This window comes from Hemiscyllium ocellatum, chromosome 8 (assembly GCF_020745735.1).
Source record: "Hemiscyllium ocellatum isolate sHemOce1 chromosome 8, sHemOce1.pat.X.cur, whole genome shotgun sequence".
Taxonomy (NCBI): Eukaryota; Metazoa; Chordata; class Chondrichthyes; order Orectolobiformes; family Hemiscylliidae; genus Hemiscyllium; species Hemiscyllium ocellatum.
The window spans coordinates 77,833,145-77,853,405 of record NC_083408.1 but is presented as its reverse complement, the minus strand read 5'-3'; the positions used below and the strand labels follow the sequence as shown (position 1 = coordinate 77,853,405).

General features: G+C 39.4%; 1 protein-coding gene across 2 annotated transcripts in view; it reads left to right on the top strand.

Annotated features, from left to right (window-relative positions):
- The window catches only part of traf3 (TNF receptor-associated factor 3), an 83,900-nt gene that overhangs the window by 52,117 nt on the left and 11,522 nt on the right, over nt 1-20,261 (top strand). For both annotated transcript variants that reach the window (XM_060828492.1, XM_060828493.1), the window contains exons 2-8: nt 2,677-2,949; nt 3,930-3,981; nt 4,082-4,186; nt 5,265-5,429; nt 8,232-8,309; nt 9,218-9,292; nt 9,664-9,756. In XM_060828492.1, the coding sequence (XP_060684475.1) occupies nt 2,677-2,949; nt 3,930-3,981; nt 4,082-4,186; nt 5,265-5,429; nt 8,232-8,309; nt 9,218-9,292; nt 9,664-9,756 (841 nt within the window). The remainder of the gene's footprint in view (nt 1-2,676; nt 2,950-3,929; nt 3,982-4,081; nt 4,187-5,264; nt 5,430-8,231; nt 8,310-9,217; nt 9,293-9,663; nt 9,757-20,261) is intronic.

The window sequence follows — 20,261 nt, the reverse complement described above, 5'->3', positions numbered from 1 at the left end:
CCACCTATCCACTCCACCCTCTCCTCCCTGACCTATCACCTTCATCCCCTCCCCATCACCATTGTACTCTATGCTACTTTCTCCCCACCCCCACCCTCCTCTAGCTTATCTCTCCACGTTTCAGGCTCACTGCCTTTATTCCTGATGAAGGGCTTTTGCCAGAAATGTTGATTTCGCTGCTCCTCGAATGCTGCCTGAACTGCTATGCTCTTCCAGCACCACTAATCCAGAATGCAGAAAGCTACAGAATAGTGTAATTTGAGGGTCCCCGTACATCAATCACAAAAATGCTAGCATCCAAGTTCAATGAGTGATAAGGAAGATAAATGGGCAGTTGGACGAAAGTGAGGACTGCCGATGCTGATGAGCAGGTCTGGCAGCATCCGAAAAGCAGGAGAATCAACATTTCGGGCATAAACCCTTCATCAGGAATTCCTGATGAAGGGCTTATGTCTGAAACATCGATTCTACTGCTTCCCGGATGCTGCCTGACCCACACAAATACAGTTGACCCTGTTTTCAAAGAAATAGAGTTTAAAAATGGGGCAATCTTGCTAAAACTACATAAGCAATTTGTTAGACCACATCTGTGAACAGTTTTGTTGCTTGTTTCTATCATCAGAGGTAGTCCAGAGAAGGTTTCCAGGCTGAATACAGGTATGGAGGGATTGTTTTATGAGGAAGGGTTGAGTAGATTGGGCTTGTACTCAGAGTTTGGAAGAATAAGAGGAGATCTTTATTGAAACATATATAAGATTCTGAGAAGGCTTGATGGGAAAAATGCAGAGATGCTTTTCCCTTGTGGGAAAAGTCTAGGACCAGAGGGCATGATCTCAAAGTTAGGAATCACATAGTTAGGACAAAGATGAAGAAGCATTGCTCTCTGAAGGTAATGAATCTCTGGAATTGCTCATAGCAGAGGTTTGTTAAGCATATTCAAAATCAAGATAGGCAGAGTTTTAATCAGCAAGGAATCATGAGTTATAGAGATAAGGCAGGAAAGTGGAGTTGAGGGCTATCAGACCAGCTGTGATATTATTGAATGATGAGCAGACTTGATGGGCCATATGGCCTACTTCTTTTCCCATGCCTTATGATATTGCTTGCTTTTGTTGTTGCATTGTTGATCTTCAAATGAGCAACTTTATTTACTTTTCTCAGTGGCACTATTTGTAGGGCCGGAAAACCTAGTGATGTGTTGCCACAGGGCCATGTTTCAGCCTTCAGGTTTGATTATGTCAGTGACTTCAGCATTTTACCCATAAACCTTTTTATCTTTCGTATGGAGTTCAGAAGAATGAGACATATTGATTGAAACGGAGTGGTTTTGACAGGGCAGCTGTGGATAGGGTGTCTCCTTTTGTGGGAGAATCTAGACCTAGGGGTCATCTGTTTCGAAATAAGGGATTACCAATTTATAACCAAGCTATAAAGGTAGTGTTATTCTTACAGAAGGTCACGGCGCTTCTGGATTCGTACATATGGGGCTGAGTAAATCACTTCTGCTCCTTGTTTGTATGCTGATAAAATAGGTATAGCATGTAGAAATGCTGCAGAAAGGTGCTTTAACACAAGTTTACTTTAATTGACTTGACGTTGTTTGTACGCAAGACAACCCACAGTTTGATATTGATTTTAGTTCAGAGGAGTAAACAATTGATTCAGGCAATTGTGTGTACATTTTTGCTTTTGTTTGTAAATGTTCTGTCAGAGTAAGACTAAATCTAGTAACCACTTATAGAAATTTATAGAGTCACAGAGAGATACAGCACAGAAACAGACCCTTCGGTTCAACTTGTCCGTGCTGACCAGGTATTCTAAATTAATCTAGTCCCATTTGCCAGCATTTGGCCCATATCTCGCCAAATCCTTCCTATTCATATACACATCCAGATGCCTTTTAAATGTTGTAACTGTATATGACTCCACCATTTCCTCTGGCAGGTCATTCCATACACGCACCATCCTCTGTGTGAAAATGTTGCCCCTCAAGTCCCTTTTAAATTTTTTCCCTCTCAATTTGATCCTGTGCCCCCTAGTTTTGGACTCCCCTACCCTGGGAAAAACCTTGGCTATTTGCCCTATTGATGCTCGTCATGATTTTGTAAGCTGCTGTAAGGTCACCCCTTATTCTCCAATGCTCCAGGGAAAATAACCCCAGCCTATTCCACCTCTTCCATTTGTTTACCAATTGTTTATGTTCTCTGTGTCTGTGCCATCAGGACTGGAATAAGGCTTAATAAAGTTTTCTAATACCATTCCTGTTAAGATTTACTAATTGAAGCTGAGAAATTGATTTTCTTTTTAATGTTTACATTTTGATCGCTGCTATGATGCTACTTTCATTTTGAGGACTGTGCAGAGTGAATCTTCAAAATAATATTGCATTCACTGTGCAACCAAATAAATTAGGAAGATTTAGTTACTTTTTATTGTTCCACTCCTCCCCTTGGTGTTTTTATATTAACCAGGCATGAACAGAGAAGCTTCCCTTGCTTGAGTCAATTAGTTTAAATGATAGACAATAAAAACACAAACTCAATCGCTTTGTTTACTTGGTGACTTATTAAATAACTGAGCTAAGGGTGGCTCAAAATATGGAACTCTGTAAAATGCAATATTAGTCTATGAAATGCTCTAAGTGAACTGCCTAGACTAAACGCTTTTCTCTCACAGATCTGGACGGCCATTGGCCATGGCAACTGCAAGAAACATAGAGTCATCGGCTCCGCAACTTTCCCTGATGCAGCAGACCAATGTGGCTAATGTTCCAAATAGCAGGCTGTCATCTCTAAGCATTGAACCAGACGATGGGGGCTTTAAGGAGAAGTTTGTACTGAAGCTGGAAAACAAGTACAAATGTGAATATTGTCATCTTGCATTGTGCAATCCCAAACAGACTGAATGTGGCCACAGATTCTGTGAAAGTTGTGTAAGGAAAATCATTGGGTAAGAAATCATTTATTAGAAATTCAGATGTATAATTTTGGTTAATATGAATGATTCCCCCTTCATGTATTGTAATCATAGTTAGATGTATTGACTAACTTGACATATTTAAACTTGAATTTGTTTTATCTGAATAAATAATTGAAAAATATTTTGCAAACCATTATGAAATGGTGAAAGTGAAATACCAAGTCGAGCAAAGGAAGTTGTCTGTTATTAAATTCTTGTAAATTGATTGATACCCTGGAATAAATAGTAAGTGTGACAGCCATCCAGTTTCACAAGGAGTAGTCATTCCATCGATTCTTTTGGGGTCAATTTGGACCAACAACTGAAATGTCTTCCAGCAGGGAGCACATCTCGGATTCACTTCCATCCAAAAAGGGACACTTATTGCAGTGGGATATTGTTCTAACTGGGCCATAAACCTGCCTGCACCCTGTCCTACAATGTGACACCATTTGCACTTTGCCTCAATGGTCATAGTTTTAGGATTAGGGGTAGCAGATTTAAAACAGATGAGCAGAAATTACTTCTCTCAAAGGGTTGTGAATCTAAGGAATTCACTCCCTCAGAGTGTGTGGTTGCTGGGGCATTGAATAAATTTAAGGAGAACATAGACAGATTTTGAATAAGTAATGGTTGAAAGGTTATAGAGTGGGCAGAAAAGTGGAGTTACAGGCCAAGATGAGATCTGCTGTGATCATATTAAATGGTGGAGCAGGCTGGAAGGGCTGATTTGTCTTCTACTGCTACAAGTTCTTATATTCTTATGCAAAGTAATTAACTCGTCAAGTCTTTAGTTCAAAGAAATGGCAATCGAAAATGAGAGATTCTGATCTAGAGTTTTCTAGATGAATTCTTGGTATTAAGAATGTGTCCTTTTATATGTGTGAGTTATGTAATCAAAACATTGCCTGTGCTGTTTAGAATTTAAATTACTCTGACTTTTATGTTTATCAGATGTTTTATATTTCTAGGAGTCCGAAACCAGTTTGTCCAGTCGATAATGTGCCTTTATTTGAGAATACGGTAGGCAATTGAGAGAATAGTATAATTGTTTTTAAATTAACTTTTACCATTTAATCTGGATTAATTTTGACACGGCATGTCATTTATTGTATTTTCAAAGATTTTCAAGGACATCTGCTGTAAAAAAGAGGTTCTTGCACTTCACGTCTTCTGTAGGAATGAGATAAATGGCTGCAAGAAACAGCTACCTCTTGGAAATCTTGAGGTAAATGATATGATTCAGCATCTAACTTGAAAATCTTCAAGTTATTTTGATGTATTTTTGTATAATAATTGGACTGAGGGTGTTAAGTTTTAATTTGGTTGTCGAATTTTAAAGACTCTTTGTTAATCCTTATAATTGCATGTAATGTTAAAATTTCAATATGTATAAAAGTCAAAATAACTTTGTTATGATAACTGACATAAGAGATTGTGTTATGAGGGTTATAGTTTGAGAATTTAATTTTAAAAAAAATTAGAGTATTCTTTGTCACTGGCAAAACCAGCAATTAACATCCCTCTCTAAATACTCTTTAAAAAAGTAATGTTGAAGTGCCATCTTGAACTTTTGTTATTCATTTTTGGGATGTGGGCATCGCTGGTTGGGTCAGCATTTATTGTCTATTCCTTGTTGCCTTTGAGAGGATGGTGGTTAGCTCTCTTCTCGACATGCCACAGTCTATCTGCTGTCAGGTGGGAATGGAATTAAGGAAGGAGTTGTAGGATTATGACCGAGCAACACTGAAGAAACAGTGGTATATTTCCATGTCAGCATGCTGAGCGACTTGGAGGGGAACTTACAGGTGGTGGTGATCCAATATATCAGCTGGCCTTGTCCTTCTAGATGGTAGTGATTGTGTGTTTGGATGGTGCTATCTAAAGAGCCTTGAAAAATTTCTGCAGTGAATCTTTGCACATTACAAAAAGCTGCATTGAACTGAATAACTTGCTAGGCTATTTCAGAGGAAATTGAAGAGTTGCCTATATTGCTGTGGGTGTGGGGATGTGTATAGGTTAGACTGATAAGGATGATAATCACTATTTGTGAACCAGTAGGTTTTGTTCACCATCAACATTTTCGTAGTCACCTTTGCTGATAATCATTTTTTATTCCAGGTTGAATTAATTAGTTGAATTTAAATTCCCCAAATGCATTTGAAGTCAGAGTTTCCAGATCTTTACTAATCCAGTAATGTAACCAATATTCTACTGTGACCCCCAAAATCAAAAATAGATTATGTTTCAATATTGGAGGAAGTAATATCAATGTCAATATTTAGTTTTTGTTTTCTCTCTTCAAGGGTCACTTACTTGAATGTCCTCACCAGGAAGTTCGCTGTGCACGCAGGGGATGCACAGAAATGGTGCAAAGGAAAGATCTAGCTGACCATTTAAATTCAAGCTGTAAATATCGGGAGCAAACCTGTAAATACTGCAGGACTGAAGTTGCTATTGCTGAGTTAAAAGTAAGAACACCATTGAAATAAATGAATGCCTGTTTGTAACTTCAGTCTTTCAATGGGAGTGCTCTTTATGTTTATAAGAAGTAATATTCCAAGAATGTTGAAGGACAACTAGAATTGTGCTGGCAGTTTGAGAGTAATTTATTGTTATCAATTAATAAATGCCATGCCACACTCATATGCCACCATTGTGATTGATTCTGTGAATGCTGAATTGAAAAGCAGAATTTAAAAAAGTGATAATCTCTGGATTATTACCCGAACCACAACTAATTGGCACAGGTTAATCAACAAGATTGAAGAGGTAAACATGTGGCTGAAAGTGGGAGAAACAGGTTGATTCCATGGGATATTGGAACACAGTACTGAGGAGGGAGGGAGGGAGCTGGCCCAATGAAACGGGCTCCACCTGAATCATTCTAGGACCGAGTCCAGGCCAATCATGTAACTAGGGCTGTGGATGGGGAATTAAACTAAATAGTTTGCAGATGGGGGTGGGGGCTGGGGGCATTGTTGGTTGTCAGTTGCACAGATAATTATGGAAAAAATTCAAGGGAGGAAGGGCTCACCAGAGGTTATTAAAGATTCCTGAGCAAGTAATAGGACAGAGAGTATTGAGGGGGTTACAAATCTACCTTCAGGATCAGCAGATAAGGGGACAACGCTGAGAAGGAGCAGTCAATGCACAATGGAGGGTATTGTATTTGTACACAGAATACGAAACAAGGTAAATGAGCTGGTAGTGCAGATTAAAATTGGCATGTACAACTCAATGGGTATCACCGAGATGTGGCTGCAAGGGAATCAGTGCTGGGAACTAAATATCTAAGGATATGCATCCTATTGAAAGGACAGGCAGATGGACAGGGGAGGTGGGATTGTTTTGTTAGTAAGAAATGAAATTTAATCAATAGCAAGAAGCAACATAGAGTCAGAATGCAAAGAATCTGTGTGGGTAGAATTAAGGAATCACAAAGGGAAAAATGTACAGGCCTCCTAGTGGTAATCAGGATGTGGGGATGAAAATAAATCAGGAGACAGAAAAATCATGTAGGAAAAGCACTATTACAGTAGTTATGGGGGACTTCAATATCCAGGTGGAATCCATGGCTGACAAGGGAAGTCAGGGACAGGATAAAAGCAAAAGCATACAATGTGGTCCTGCAATTACTGCTGCATCATCTTCCCTGCTATGCTCCTCCTCCAATCAACTGGCCAGCTTCTCCCTTATGATCAGGCTTTTGATTAGTAAGGGGTGATTGGTTACAGGGAGAAGGCAGCAGAATGGGGTTAAGAAACATATCAACCATGATCGAATGATGGAGCAACATGATGGGTCAAATGGCCTGATTCTGTTTGTAAATCTTTGGTCTTATGGTGATCTCAGTAGCTCCTTACATCTATTAGATGCCAGTTAAATAAACAAGTCTTCTATGCCAAAAGGGTTCTTATAATGGTCATTAACCTGGTCCCTCCTTGACCTAGTGAACTGTCTTCAAACATTTAACGATGATAAAGATGCTAATCAAATATATTTAATCATTATATGAAAATGAGAAGTGCCCAGTATCCTTAAGAAAAGGGAAACTAAATCAGAGCATAGCTTTTACACCTTCCCTTAGACTCTTAAGAGAAGATTTGACGAAGAGCAGAGTCCTTTCACTGGGAATGATGTGAGATGCTGCATCAGCAAAACATCAACCACCTCAACTGTGAATTATTTTTTACTTCAGTTCAGTACTGAGGGTGACTGAGATTTGCTGAAGGTTTGAGTAATTTTATAAGAACACTTTTGATTTCAGGCATAAGCTGTGGTTATTTCTTACTTGCATAACAATACTTGACATTTTATTCCCTATCCGGCTATAGTGTTTTTTAACCAGTAACGGTAGGAGAGGTGTTAACCAGAACAGTGACAATTTATTCACAAGTTAGTAATACTTGGGTAAACCTATGACCAAAGTGATGCTGTTGGCTTTTTTTTCTCCTAAGCACTTTAAAGAGAATGATGGCCTTCAGGGATTTTTTTTTTGCTTCTTTTGATTTTGTACAAAGTGAATCACAGTGAAAACTAAACCAGGGTCTAAATCTTCTTTAATCCTGACTGTCTCTAGTAAAATCCATTTCTGCTGTTTACTGCCTAATCTGCGGCAAAAGCACCGACGACTTTCAGAGCTACACCAGATCTGCATTTTATACAGGAATGCAGGCAATTGCTTTGATATAAAACCTGTATGTGAACCTGTACCCTGCTGGACAAACAGAATTTTTAATACCTTTCAGTCAGTCACATCCTGTATTAAGTGCATTGTGTGTTAATCTGATCTGTCCCTCATTAAAGGAAAATGCCAGGGCTGTAACTTATCTTTAGTGGGATCATTTTGTGAGACCCTGGGAAACTAGTGCCTGTGACACTAATTTTCAGGTGAAGCCAACCTGTTCAGAAGTGGGCAGAAATTTTCTTTGGGTGGGATGGAGAGGTGGGAGGGGGAAGCAAGACAGATTTTTAAATGTACTGAAAGTGAAATGTATCAAAGTTGATTAATTCAATGCAAATGATTGATTTTCAACATTTCTGATCAATTGTCTTCAAACAGCCATCACTCTAAGGAGTTTAACTGCTTAACGTATAGTTTTATAACTAATTAAAATCAACTCCATTAAAAATGTACAGACTTTCCATGACTGGAAACAAACAAATAGATTTAAAGTAAAAGACCAAAGTACACCCCTGAGTAGTGCTGTTAAAATCCTTTGAGGGGAGTGGTATTTGAGGAAATTGAAGGTTTCTCTTCATTTTCGTAGAAACATGAAGAATTTGACTGTCCGTCGTTCCCAGTGCCATGTCCCAATAAGTGCAATGCTCGTATTCTGAGGGGAGAGGTAAGTGGATATTTTTTAATTTCCTGTGTGAAGTGTTGGGAGCTGGATATTTCACATTGAAGATACATGTAGTACGGGAATAAAATCACAAAATTCAGGTTATCCTTTCAAATAAAAGTGTAGGACCAAAATTCCTATTGATGGAAAATGAGAGGGAGCAGCAATTGTTCATTTCTACAATGGCTTTCTATTATGAGCCCTGGAGTTTATTTTTAGGATCTGCTGAGTGTGCATCCTAATCTGAATTATAAGAATACAACAGTCTGTCATTCCCTTCCTAAATGAAAGCTGAATTATTGAGATGGGGATTTCTCATTGCTTTTATGTGCTCAGTCATAATGCTGTCTAATCTCGATTGCTGAAAGCCAGGGTAGGCAACTATGCTTGAACAGCTGAATGGTTTCCAGTGCAAACTACGAATAGAGAGTTTCTGAAAGTTTTCTAACACATTGTGTCCTTTGACCCATTGAACTAAAAAAATCAGTTCTTTACTATGGCATAATTGTGTTGAGAATATAAGAAAATTGCATTGATTAATGAGGATGAGTTTATAGTTCAATTATACACAGCGCACAGAGAAATGTTGGAAATCTCAAAGTACTAGAAACACTCAGCAGATCGCATGGCATCGTGGAAGGAGAAACTGCATTAATATTTCATGTTGATGCATCTTCACAAGAGCTTTCTAATATTAACATTAAATTTTAGACCATTTAAATAAAGAAAAAAAAGTATTAGAAGTATTCAGTAGCTATACATTGCCACCTCTGATACTTTGACAAGTTTTCCATTAGCTGTTATAAATAGCTTTCCATTTACATTTAGATTATTCCTGTATGAAAGTGCTTGATTTGAGATGCTCATCATTGCAATGCATTTAACTATTATACTCTGTTTTCTACTTGCAGTTAAATAGTCATCAGTTGCAATGTCTCAATGTGGTCATGACTTGCCCTTTCTCTAAGTATGGATGCAACTTCCAAGTTAGTACACAATCTTATTAATTTTGCTGATATAAAAGCCTTATTGTAAACATAGAAAAAACAAGTCTAGAAAATAGTATTTAAATTCAACGGTAGACCTTCTTTCAAATGGAGGCAATTCTTGAAGTTATGAAGTTGTAATGACAAGTAAAAATGCTCAGCTTTTTTTGGTTGCACTATCGATGTTGCATTTACTTTGTATTCTACAAAACTGAAGCCATACTTTCATGAATGCACATAGTATATGTAATGATAAGCTGCTTCAGTTTGCTGAATTTCTTTGGTTGAACATTGCTGTGAATCTACATTGCTGGGCTTTTCCCATTGTTTTCTCTACATGCTATATTGAATTTTATTGTTTGCTGTTTTAGGGAACCAACCAGCAACTTAAAATGCATGACGCTGATAGTATGGCTCAACATTTGAACTCTGTGTTGATGAAGAATGGAGATCTCGAAAATACGGTAATCAGAGCAAGGACTAGTGTGAATTTGCTTGGTCTATCAAATTGTTTACTTTTAAATCAATGGAATTGTTTTTAAAGGAGCATGCTTGCTCTATTGAGAAACTGAAAAAGCGTGTTCACTTGATCGCTTTTGGTTGTTGCATGTGAAGGCAGTCACAAGCCAGCTTTGGTGGGGTCAGTGGATGTTGTGATAAGTCGGGCAAGGTCAGAGGAAGAGATCAGCGAGATTGCTTTCATTTTAACCAGCCAAAATAAATGACTGCAAGAGGTTAAGAGAGCCTGGTATGTTTCTTTATTCTCGTGAATACAGAATTACCACCGATATCAAAAATACATCATATCAATGGTTTCAAGCAGAATGTAACAGCCTGAGAAGGGACAGCATCATGATGTCATGATGCCTCTGAACCCACTAATCACAATATGCCATAAATTATGATCACAAATTAAAAGTTATGGTATTGTTCAAATGATTTTTTTAAAAAATAAACTCATTATTACAAATTAATCAAAATTTACTTGGTGTTTTACAAGCATCACAGCAAGTTATATTTTATAGGCCTAAATACAATGTCAACATGAAGCATAGACAAACACATTCAATGAATTGTGAAGGTAATTCTGTCCCAGTAATCACAGCAAATTGCACGCAAGTTTTAAACTTTTTTTTTCTGAAAGCAACTTAATTCTAGTTAATTACTGGAACTCAAAGCAAGAAAATTCTTTTGGCATGGTTAACAGAAGTGAAATTCCATTCTGAATGATGTTGACAGTAAGCATGTGGCTATAAGCAGGCAGTCAAAACAGCAAATGGTATGTTGGCCTTCCCAGCGAGATGATTCAGGTACAGGAGCATGGATATTTTGCTGCAATTATACAGGGCCTTGGTGAGACCACACCTGGAGTATTGTGGGCAGTTTTCGTCTCCTTTTCTGAGGAAGGATGTTCTTACTATAGAGAAATTGCAGCGAATGTTTACCAGACTGATTACTGGGATGATAGGACTGACGTATGTCGAAAGACTGGATCAGTTAGGACGATATTTACTGGAGTTTAAAAGAATGAGGGTGGGGATTTCCAAGAAATCTATAAAATTGTAATGGGATTAGACAGGATAAACACAGGAAGGATGTCCAGAGCTAGGGGTCAAAGTCTAAAGATATGAAAGGCCATTTAGGACTGAGTTGAGGAGAAATGTTTTCACCCAGAGAGTAATGATCCTGAGGAATTCTCTGCCAGAGAATGTGGTTGAGGCTAAAGCATTGAATGTTTTCAAGGAGGAGTTAGATACATGGGGCTAAACAGATCAAAGCGTATGGGGAGAATTGAGAACAGGGGACTGTGTTGGATGAGCAGCCATGATCATGTTGAGGGGCGGAGCAGGCTCAAAGGGCTGAATGGCCTACTCATGTTCCTATTTTATATTTTTATATTTCTATGACATTAGCTTTCCAAAATATTTCTGGACCAAATAATCAATGTATCCAGTTGGGTGAGGTGCCTGTAAGGGAAAATTATGAAGTAAATATGTCTCCTTTTTAAAAAAACACAATTGCAGTGCTTAAATTCTTGGTTTACACAAAGCAGAAAGCTGAAAGGAATGAACCAGATTTGTAGACTCGCCGTTACATTTTGTATTTCTAGTGCATACAGCCAGATCAATGTGTATGATTAATACTGCACAGATGCACGGTATGTTTTGTACTGGACTCCCATTAGTCATATTTCAGCCTCCCACTGCCACACCATCCTCGGCTGATATCTACACTGCTGCCCACCATGTGCATGCCTGTGCCCGCCCACGCCAGACTAAACAACCCTCCGCAGGTGTTTGATTGATGGATAGTGCCAGCGACTAATGGAAAGCCAAGCAAGGACCGCGCACCCCATCTCCTTCATGATCTTCTGTCCCCTACACCCACTTGTCATTGGTACAGGAAATAAGTGGGAGGTGGTAGTAGGAAATGAAAGCTGACTTACCACTGAAATGATTAACTAATGATGCACAGTATCATTTTTTCATATAGAAAGTAACTGTTTATCAGTACTATATGTGTGGAGAATATTGCTGAAGCCTAGACTACCACCACCAATTGCCACCACACTCTTTCCTGCGTTTTCCCCCCCACCACCCCCCCTCCAAACAAGGTTATAGATGCCCTAGTTTTGCACCTAGTGCACACACTCCCTTAGGCCTTGAGTAGCAGGAATGCTGTCTTTGGTAAAATTGTTTGTTTCAACATTTAAGTCATATTTGCAATCGTTTAGAAAAAATTGAAACCCCTGTTGTGAGCGATTGATATAAAGGAGTTCCCTTTTACAGATAAACTGTGTTGTTTCACCTCATCTCTCATTATGATCTTGCTATTATTATCCTACATAAATATCCAGGCTATAGCATGAATTCCATTCACACTGCAATTAGCTCAGGCTGTGCACTATTGTAATGACTTACTAAGGTATAGCAGATGTATGTTGTTATCATTATCACAGACCCCAAGTTTGATAACTGAACGTAGAACATAGAACTTTACAGCACAATACAGACCCTTTGACCCTCAATGTTGTACCAACCTGTGAAATTAATCTGATGCCCATCTAACCTACACCATTCCATTATTATCCATACGTATGTTCAATGCCCTTAACATTGGCACATCTATTACCGTTGGAGGCAGGCTGTTCCACATTCCTACTACTCTCTGAGTAAAGAAACTACCCCTGATATCTGTCCTAAATCTATCACCCCTCAATTTAAAGCTATGTCTTCTCGTGTTAGCCTTCGCCATCTGAGGAAAAAGCTCTCACTGTCCACCTATCTAACCCTATTCAGTTACCTCTCAACCATGCACCTGGACATCGAGCCCTCTGTTCATCTTCACTGCCAAGAATTTTACGATTAGCCCAGTACTCTGCATTCCTGGTACTTCTTCTGAAGTGAACAACCTCACACTTTTCCACATTAAACTCCATTTGCTACCTCTGAGCTCAGCTCCACATATTATCTATGTTCCTCTGCAACCCACAACATCTTTCGGCACTATCCACAACTTTGCCTCCCTTAGTGTCATCTGCAAACTTATTAACCCATCCTTCTACGCCCACGTCCAGATCATTTATAAAAATGACAAACAACAGTGGACCGGAAACAGATCCTTGCGACACACCACTGGTAACTGAGCTCCAGGATGAACATTTCCCATCAACCACCACCCTCTGTCTTCTTTCTGCTAGCCAATTTCTGATCCAAACCACTAAATCATCTTCAATCCTGAAACTCCATATTTTGTGCAATAACCTACTGTGTGGAACCTTATCAAATGCTTTACTGAAGTCCATATACACCACATCAACCTTTTTACCTTCAGCCATCTGTTTTGTCACCTTCTCGAAGAACTCAATAAAGTTAGTTAGGCACAACCTACCTTTCACAAAATTGTGTTGACTATCCTAATCAAATTATTCCTTTCCAGATGATCATAAATCCTATCTCTTATAACCTTTTCCAACACCTTACCCACAACCGAAGTAAGACACTCTGGCCTATGATTATCAGGGTTATCCCAACTCCCCTTCTTAAACAAGGGAACAACATTTGCTATCCTCCAGTCTTCTGGCACTATTCCTGTCGACAATGATGACATAAAGATCAAAGCCAAAGGCTCTGCGGTCTCCTCCCTGGCTTCCCAGAGAATCCGAGGGCAAATCCTTTCCAGCCCAGGGGTCTTATCTATTTTCAGATCTTCCAAAATTGCTAAATCTCCTCTTTGTCAACCGCTATCCCATCTAATCTAGTAGCTTGTAACTTCGTATTCTCTTTAACATTGCCCTTTTCCGATGTGAATACTGACGAGAAGTATTCTTCCCCTATGTAGATTCCCCTATGTCCTCAGATTCCACACACGATTTCCCACTGCTGTCTTTGATTTGCCCTAATCTTACTCTCGTCATTCTTTTATTCCTGGTATATTTATAGAAGGCCTTAGGATTTTCCTTGATCCTATCCGCCAACAACTTCTCATGTCCCCACCTGGTCCTCCTTAGCCCTCTCTTTAGATCTTTTCTGGCTAACTTATAACTCTCAAACCCCCCTAACTGAGCTTTCAGCCCTCATCCTCACATAAGCTGCCTTCCTTCTCTTGGCAAAAACTTCAACTTCTTTAGTTAAACCATAGCTCCCTCTCTCAACAACAATCTCCCTGCTTGATAGGTATATACTTAGTAAGGACCCACAATAGCTGTTCCTTGAATAAGCTCCACATTTGAAGTGTGTCCCCTGCAGTTTCCCTCCTCATCGTCTGAATCCTAAACCTTGCCTAATTGCATCATAATTGCCTTTCCCGCAGTTACACCTCGTTCCCTGCATTATATACCTATCCTTGCCCATTGCTATAGTAAACATAACCGAATTGTGGTTACTATCGCCAAAGTGCTCACCTACCTCCAAATCTGGCCTAGTTCATTCCGCAGTACCAAATCCAAAATGGCATCGCCCATTGTTGGCCTGTCTGTATATTGTGTCAGAAAGCCCTCCTGCACACATTGAACAAAAACTGACCCATCTAAATTACTTTAACTTCCCCAATATTGACTGAGAATACTATAGTTCGAGTCACCCATAACAACTACCCTGTTACTCTCGCTCCTATCAAGAATCATTTTTGCTATCCTTTCCACTTCATCCCTGGAACAATTTGGAGGCCTATAGGGAATCCCAACAGGGTGACCTCTCCTTCCTGTTTCTAACCTCAGCCCGTACTACCTCAGTGAATGAGTCCTCAAGCGTTATCACAGCTGCTGTAATACTACTCTTGATTAATAATTCCACCTCCCCCCTCCTTTTACCAACTTTTCTGTTCTTACTGAAACTAGTTTGTTTGATCCTTGGTGTTTGTTGATTTTTTTCCAGGATGATGGGATCCTAGCTCTGTTATCTTGTGCTGTCCTCTAATTCTGGCCTACTGTACAATTCCCAATTTTGATTGCAGCATAGTTGGTGGCTATAGCCTGAACTCTGGAATATCCACTCAACACTTTCCTCCTTTAAGACACTCCTTAAAATCTACCTCTTTGACCAAATGTTTGCCTATCTATCCTAATTTCTCCTTGTGATGAAGCTTGATGTCATACTGTTTGATATCATTCTGCTGTGAAGCGTTTTGGGAAGTTTTATCATGTTTAAGACACAGTATAAATAATTGTATTTTTGCTAAAGTAGTTGGTGGAATATTTAATTATAACTCATTTTGTGTTTAAACTTGTATTAATTGTGTTGAGTGGCACTATCACTGTGCTAATTGGGACAGATTTTGAACAGGTCTAGCAACTCAAGACTGGGCATCCATGAGGAGCTTTGGGTCATCAACAGCAGAAGGACTGTACTGCAGCAATCAGCAACATCATGGCCCAGCATATCCCCCACTCAACTATTACCATCAAGCCAGGGGATCAACCCTGGCTCAGGGGAAACTGCAGGAGGGCATTCCAGGAGCAGCACTATGTATAACCTGGTGAAGATGCCAAACAGGACTACTTAGATGCTAAACAACATAAACAGCAAGTGATAGACAGAGCTAAGCGATCCCACAACCAAAGAATCAGAACTCTGCCATCCTGCCACATCATGAATGGTGGTGGACAATTAACTCACTGGAGGAGGATGAAGCTCCACAAGTATCCCCATTCTCGATAATGAAAGAGCTCAGCATATCTGAAGGTAAGGCTGAAGCTTTTGTAGCTATCTTCAGCCAGAAGTGTCAAGTGATTGATTCACTGTGACCTTCTCCAGAGCACCCCAGAACCACAGATACCAGTCTTCGACCAATTCACTTCACTCCACGTGATTTCTAGAAACAGTTGGAGACACTGGATAATGTGAAGGCTATGGGCCCTGACAACATTTCAACAATAATACTGAAGACTTGTGCTCCTGAACTCCACTAGCCAAACTGTTTCAGTATAATTAGAGCATTGGCATTTGCCTGACAATATGAAAATTTGTCCAGGTATATCCTATACTCAAAAAGCTGAGCACATTCAACCTGGCCACTTACCTCCCCATCAGTCTCCTCTCGATCATCAGTAAAGTGATGGATGTTGTCATCAACAGTGCTATCAAGCAGCACTTGCTCAGTGACTCCCAATTTGGGTTCCACCAGGGCCACTCAGCTCCTGACTTCATTACAGCCTTGGTTTAAACATGGACAAAAGAGCAGAATTCCAAGGGTGAGGGAAGAGTGACAGCCCTTGACATCAAGGCTGCATTCTACCAGGTGTGATATCAAGGAACCCTAGCAAAACTGGAATCAGTGGATATCAGATCTAAGCTTTGCAGTCCTGCCACATCCAGTCATGAATGGTGGTGAACAGTTAAACAACTCGCAGGAGGAGGAGAAGACGCCATCAATATCCCTGTTCATTGGTGTCATATCTGGCACATAGGGAGATGGTTGTGGTTGTAGGGTGTCAGTCTCCTTAGCTCTAGGACATCTCCACTGGAGTTCTAGGCCTAACCATCTTCAGCTGCTTGCATCCATTGCAAGGTCAGAAGTGGGGATGTTCAACAATGATTGCTCAATGTTCAGCACAATTTGTGACTCCACTAAAGTAGTCCACGTTCAATTGAGACTAAAATCCAGACAATATCCAGGCTTGGGCTGACAATTGGAAAGTAACATTTGTGCCATGTAAATGTCAGACAATGACCATCTCTAAGAGACAATCTAGCCACTGCCGCTTGACATTCGATGGTATTGCCATCTCTGACGGCCACACTATCAACATCTTTGGGTTGCCATCAATCAGAAACTCAACTGGACTTGCCTCATAAGTACAGTGGCTACAAGAGCAGGTCAGAGGCTAGGAATATTGTGAAGAGTAACTCATTCCCTGACTCCCCATTTGCCTGTCCACCATCTACAAGACACAAATCAAGAGTGTGATGGAATATTCCCCACTTGCTTAGATGGGTGCAGCTCCTGCAATACTCAAGAAGCTTGACACCATCTGGACAAAGCAGCCTGCTTGATTGGCACCACTCCCTCCACAGCCAGTGTTCAGTCACAGTAGTATGTACTATCTACAAGTTGCTCTGTAGAAATTTCCTCATAAGATCCTCATACAGCACTTTGCAAACCCATGACCTCTTCTACCTAGAAAGACAAGGGTAGCCGATATATGGGAACGCCACCATCTGCAAATTACCCTCGAAGCCACTCACCATCCTGACTTGCAACTACATATCCATTCCTTCACTGTCATTGATCAAAATCCTGGAATTCTCTGCCCAGTGGCATTGTGGGCCAACCCGCAGCATGAGGACTGCAGCAGTTCAAAAAGTGGATGTGTTGGTTTTGGATTGGGGTGGACAAAGTTTAAAAATTGCACAAGACCAAGTTGTAGTCCAACAGGTTATTTGGAAGCACTAGCTTTTGTTCCTTCATCAGATAACTAGTGGGGCAGGATCATAAGACACAGAATTTAGAGCAAAAAATAATAGTAGAAGAGCACAGTTGCCTTCTCAAGGGCAACTAGGGATGGGTAATAAATGCTGGCCAGCCATATCCCACACATGAATTTTTTAAATAATTAATACGAGAAGTACTTGCAGTTTCACTTTCCTGGAAATAATAACTTCTATCTTTGAAAGATTTGATGCAAATCATTCCTTTTTTAAATAAAAGTTCACACTAAAATAGGTGCCCTCTCTCCTAAGATTTCTTTCCAAGTTTGTCATCCACACTCTCATCCAGTGTGTCTCTTTTGTTTTCTCATTCTGTGGGGCTTTTTTAATCCATTGGAAATCCCAGGAGATTCTGTCACTTCCTCTTTGACATAAGATAAAGGAACACTGTAACTGTAAACACCATCATTTTTAAAAAATGCCATTGCTGAGTTATTCAGCTATCTCATTAACATTGCTGCTTCCTCCTTCCCCCACTGTGAGGTCAAAGTTTAAATACTTCTGCAGAGATTCTGTCTATCTTATAGTAACCCAGTTTAATGTTGTAAATCCTCCATGAAATTAATTCAAGCAGTGACATAACACGATTTCATAGTAAAGTGAACAAAATTTCAACTTAAAATGTACCTCAGATCAGCTGACTGTTGTGAAATACAAGGTGCTACTGTCATGATTTAGTTAAATGGTAATGTATGCGCTAGGTGATGTGCAACTACTACTCTCTGGCCTCATGGGTTTACTAGCTTTCTCTTAAATAATATTGCAGCTGCTTCAGACACCATCTAGTGGCCTGGTTGAAGTCAGTGAAGTCAAGTGAGTTTGAGAAAACTGGGAACTGAACCATCTGTGAACAAAGTGATTCCACCTCTTGTTAACCAATTCCCCAAAGCTGAAAAGGTCATGTTTAAGTGGCAGTTACTTATATCCACAATAACCAGTTTCCATTTGCATCAATATGTAATTTTAACGCTTACCAATTTGAGAATTATACATGCTGTTGTTTTTCTTTGTGTTTAGTTACTCAATCTTCAAATTAAGAAATTGTTCCACAATTAATGTTGCATAATTGCCATCCTATTAGTACTTTTACTAATACCAATATCTAGGCTTCACACATTCACTAATACAAATTCCAGTTGAATTTAGACAGCAGTGATAGCAGCTGTTGAGTTTATGCCTGCTATATTTGACTTTGGAGTACATCTGATTCTTCCACCTCTAAGACCAGGATTTAAAGCCAACTTGTCAATTCAATTAAGTTAATTGAATCAAAGCAGATAAGAAGATATGATCATTTAAATGCCCATTCTCGTTTCTTTTCCTTTACCTCCTGCTCTTTATCTATTACTAGCAGGCTGATGTCTAATATTTTACAAAAGGGTTTAGCTTTCTTAATTCTTCTGCCCCCTTGAGTCTGAGAACAATGTCAATGTGAACTCAGCCACGGAGATCTGAGACTACATATTTCAGCCATCACATATGGTGGATAGATTACAGTTGCACAGCATATTGTTAGCAATGAGGTCTGCAATGATCATACAACAGGCCTTATTTTTTAATTGCCTCCAATGTCTCCTTTAAGCCCATGTAACAACTCAAAAGTTTCTATATGGAATGAACATAAGGCTTTTAAAAGTACTAAGATTGGGTGGTTGTACAAAAATAGTAAAGGGTACTTGGTACCTAACAGATTTAGTTATGGGCATAAAAGAAATATTAGCTACTAAATTGTTAAATTATTAAACCAGTTATTTTTAAAAATAAAATCTCCAATTAATTGACTACTGTCTACTTTGAAAGAACTTACATTTATGTCGTGCCTTTCATAACTCCCCAAATGTTTGAAAGTGCTTTGTAGGCAATGCTGGTTTCTGAGGTCATTATTATAATAAGCTATTATAATGAGAGAGAATCACTCGGCATCTGTGATTCTCTGGGTGTCATGCGCTGGTCTGTTGTCACTCAACATAGGCTGTGGGCAGCATTTTTAAGAACTTGGCTGATATGAGCCAATCATGCCTGAGATTTGCAGACTGACTGTCAGGTGACTTATTGACCATTGCATGGACATTTTTTAAAAAACAAAAACAAAATGGAGGGGGTACCCTAAATTTAAAGTCTTCATTTAGTGCAGTGTAGAGATTTTTCAAGACCTCTTTTATCACTCTGTGAACTGCTGGTTGCCTGCTGAGCCTCTCCTCTTGCTGTAGAGTCTCACTGTAATGTCACTGATCCTCACAGAACAACATTTTAAAGAACAAGCGAACATTTGGACTGTAATTTTAGACTGTTTCAGAACTAAACAGCAGGCAGCTGAGCTCAGTAAATCATCTGCCCACTGAATATCTGACATTTCAGACTTCAACTGGGCTTTCCTGAAGCACTCAATCTGATGGATTTATTATTTCTCAAATGAAATCCTTGGCCAGTAGTTCCCTGAGCAGGTTCAGAACTGGCGGACTGAATCTCTAACTCCAGCAGATTTGTGGTTCATTGGATCCCATCAGTGAAGAATCCTCATTTTCAATAAATATATCAAAAGAAAACACAGAAGATGCTGGACTTTCCAATGGGTCAGTCAATATCTGGGAGATAGTTCAGTTATTCTCCTTTATCAGAAATTCAAGACAAATGTGATGCTAATCAAGGAGATACTGTTGAATTAATTTAATAATTTATAGTTAGGATTGGTTATGATTTTCATGGAATAATTGATGGGATCGTGGATGACAATCCACAAAATCCTGGGGAATGGCCTGTAATTCCATATTATTTGAATTTTTAAGTTGTCACTAGGCACAGGAGTACTTATGAGTGGAGGATAATCCCCAAGCATCAGTAAAGAATATTCTTCAACCCTTTTATATATGGTTCTACATATAATAGAGAAGGTAGATTGCATGATCCAGCTACTGCAGCAGTCTGACGACAGATCTAAAGAAAGAAAGTGGGCTTATAGGTGGAACTAAAAGTGGAATGTTTGAGGACTGAGTTGTGTTTTGATGAAGGCTCACAACTGAAACATTTTTTTTTATGCAACT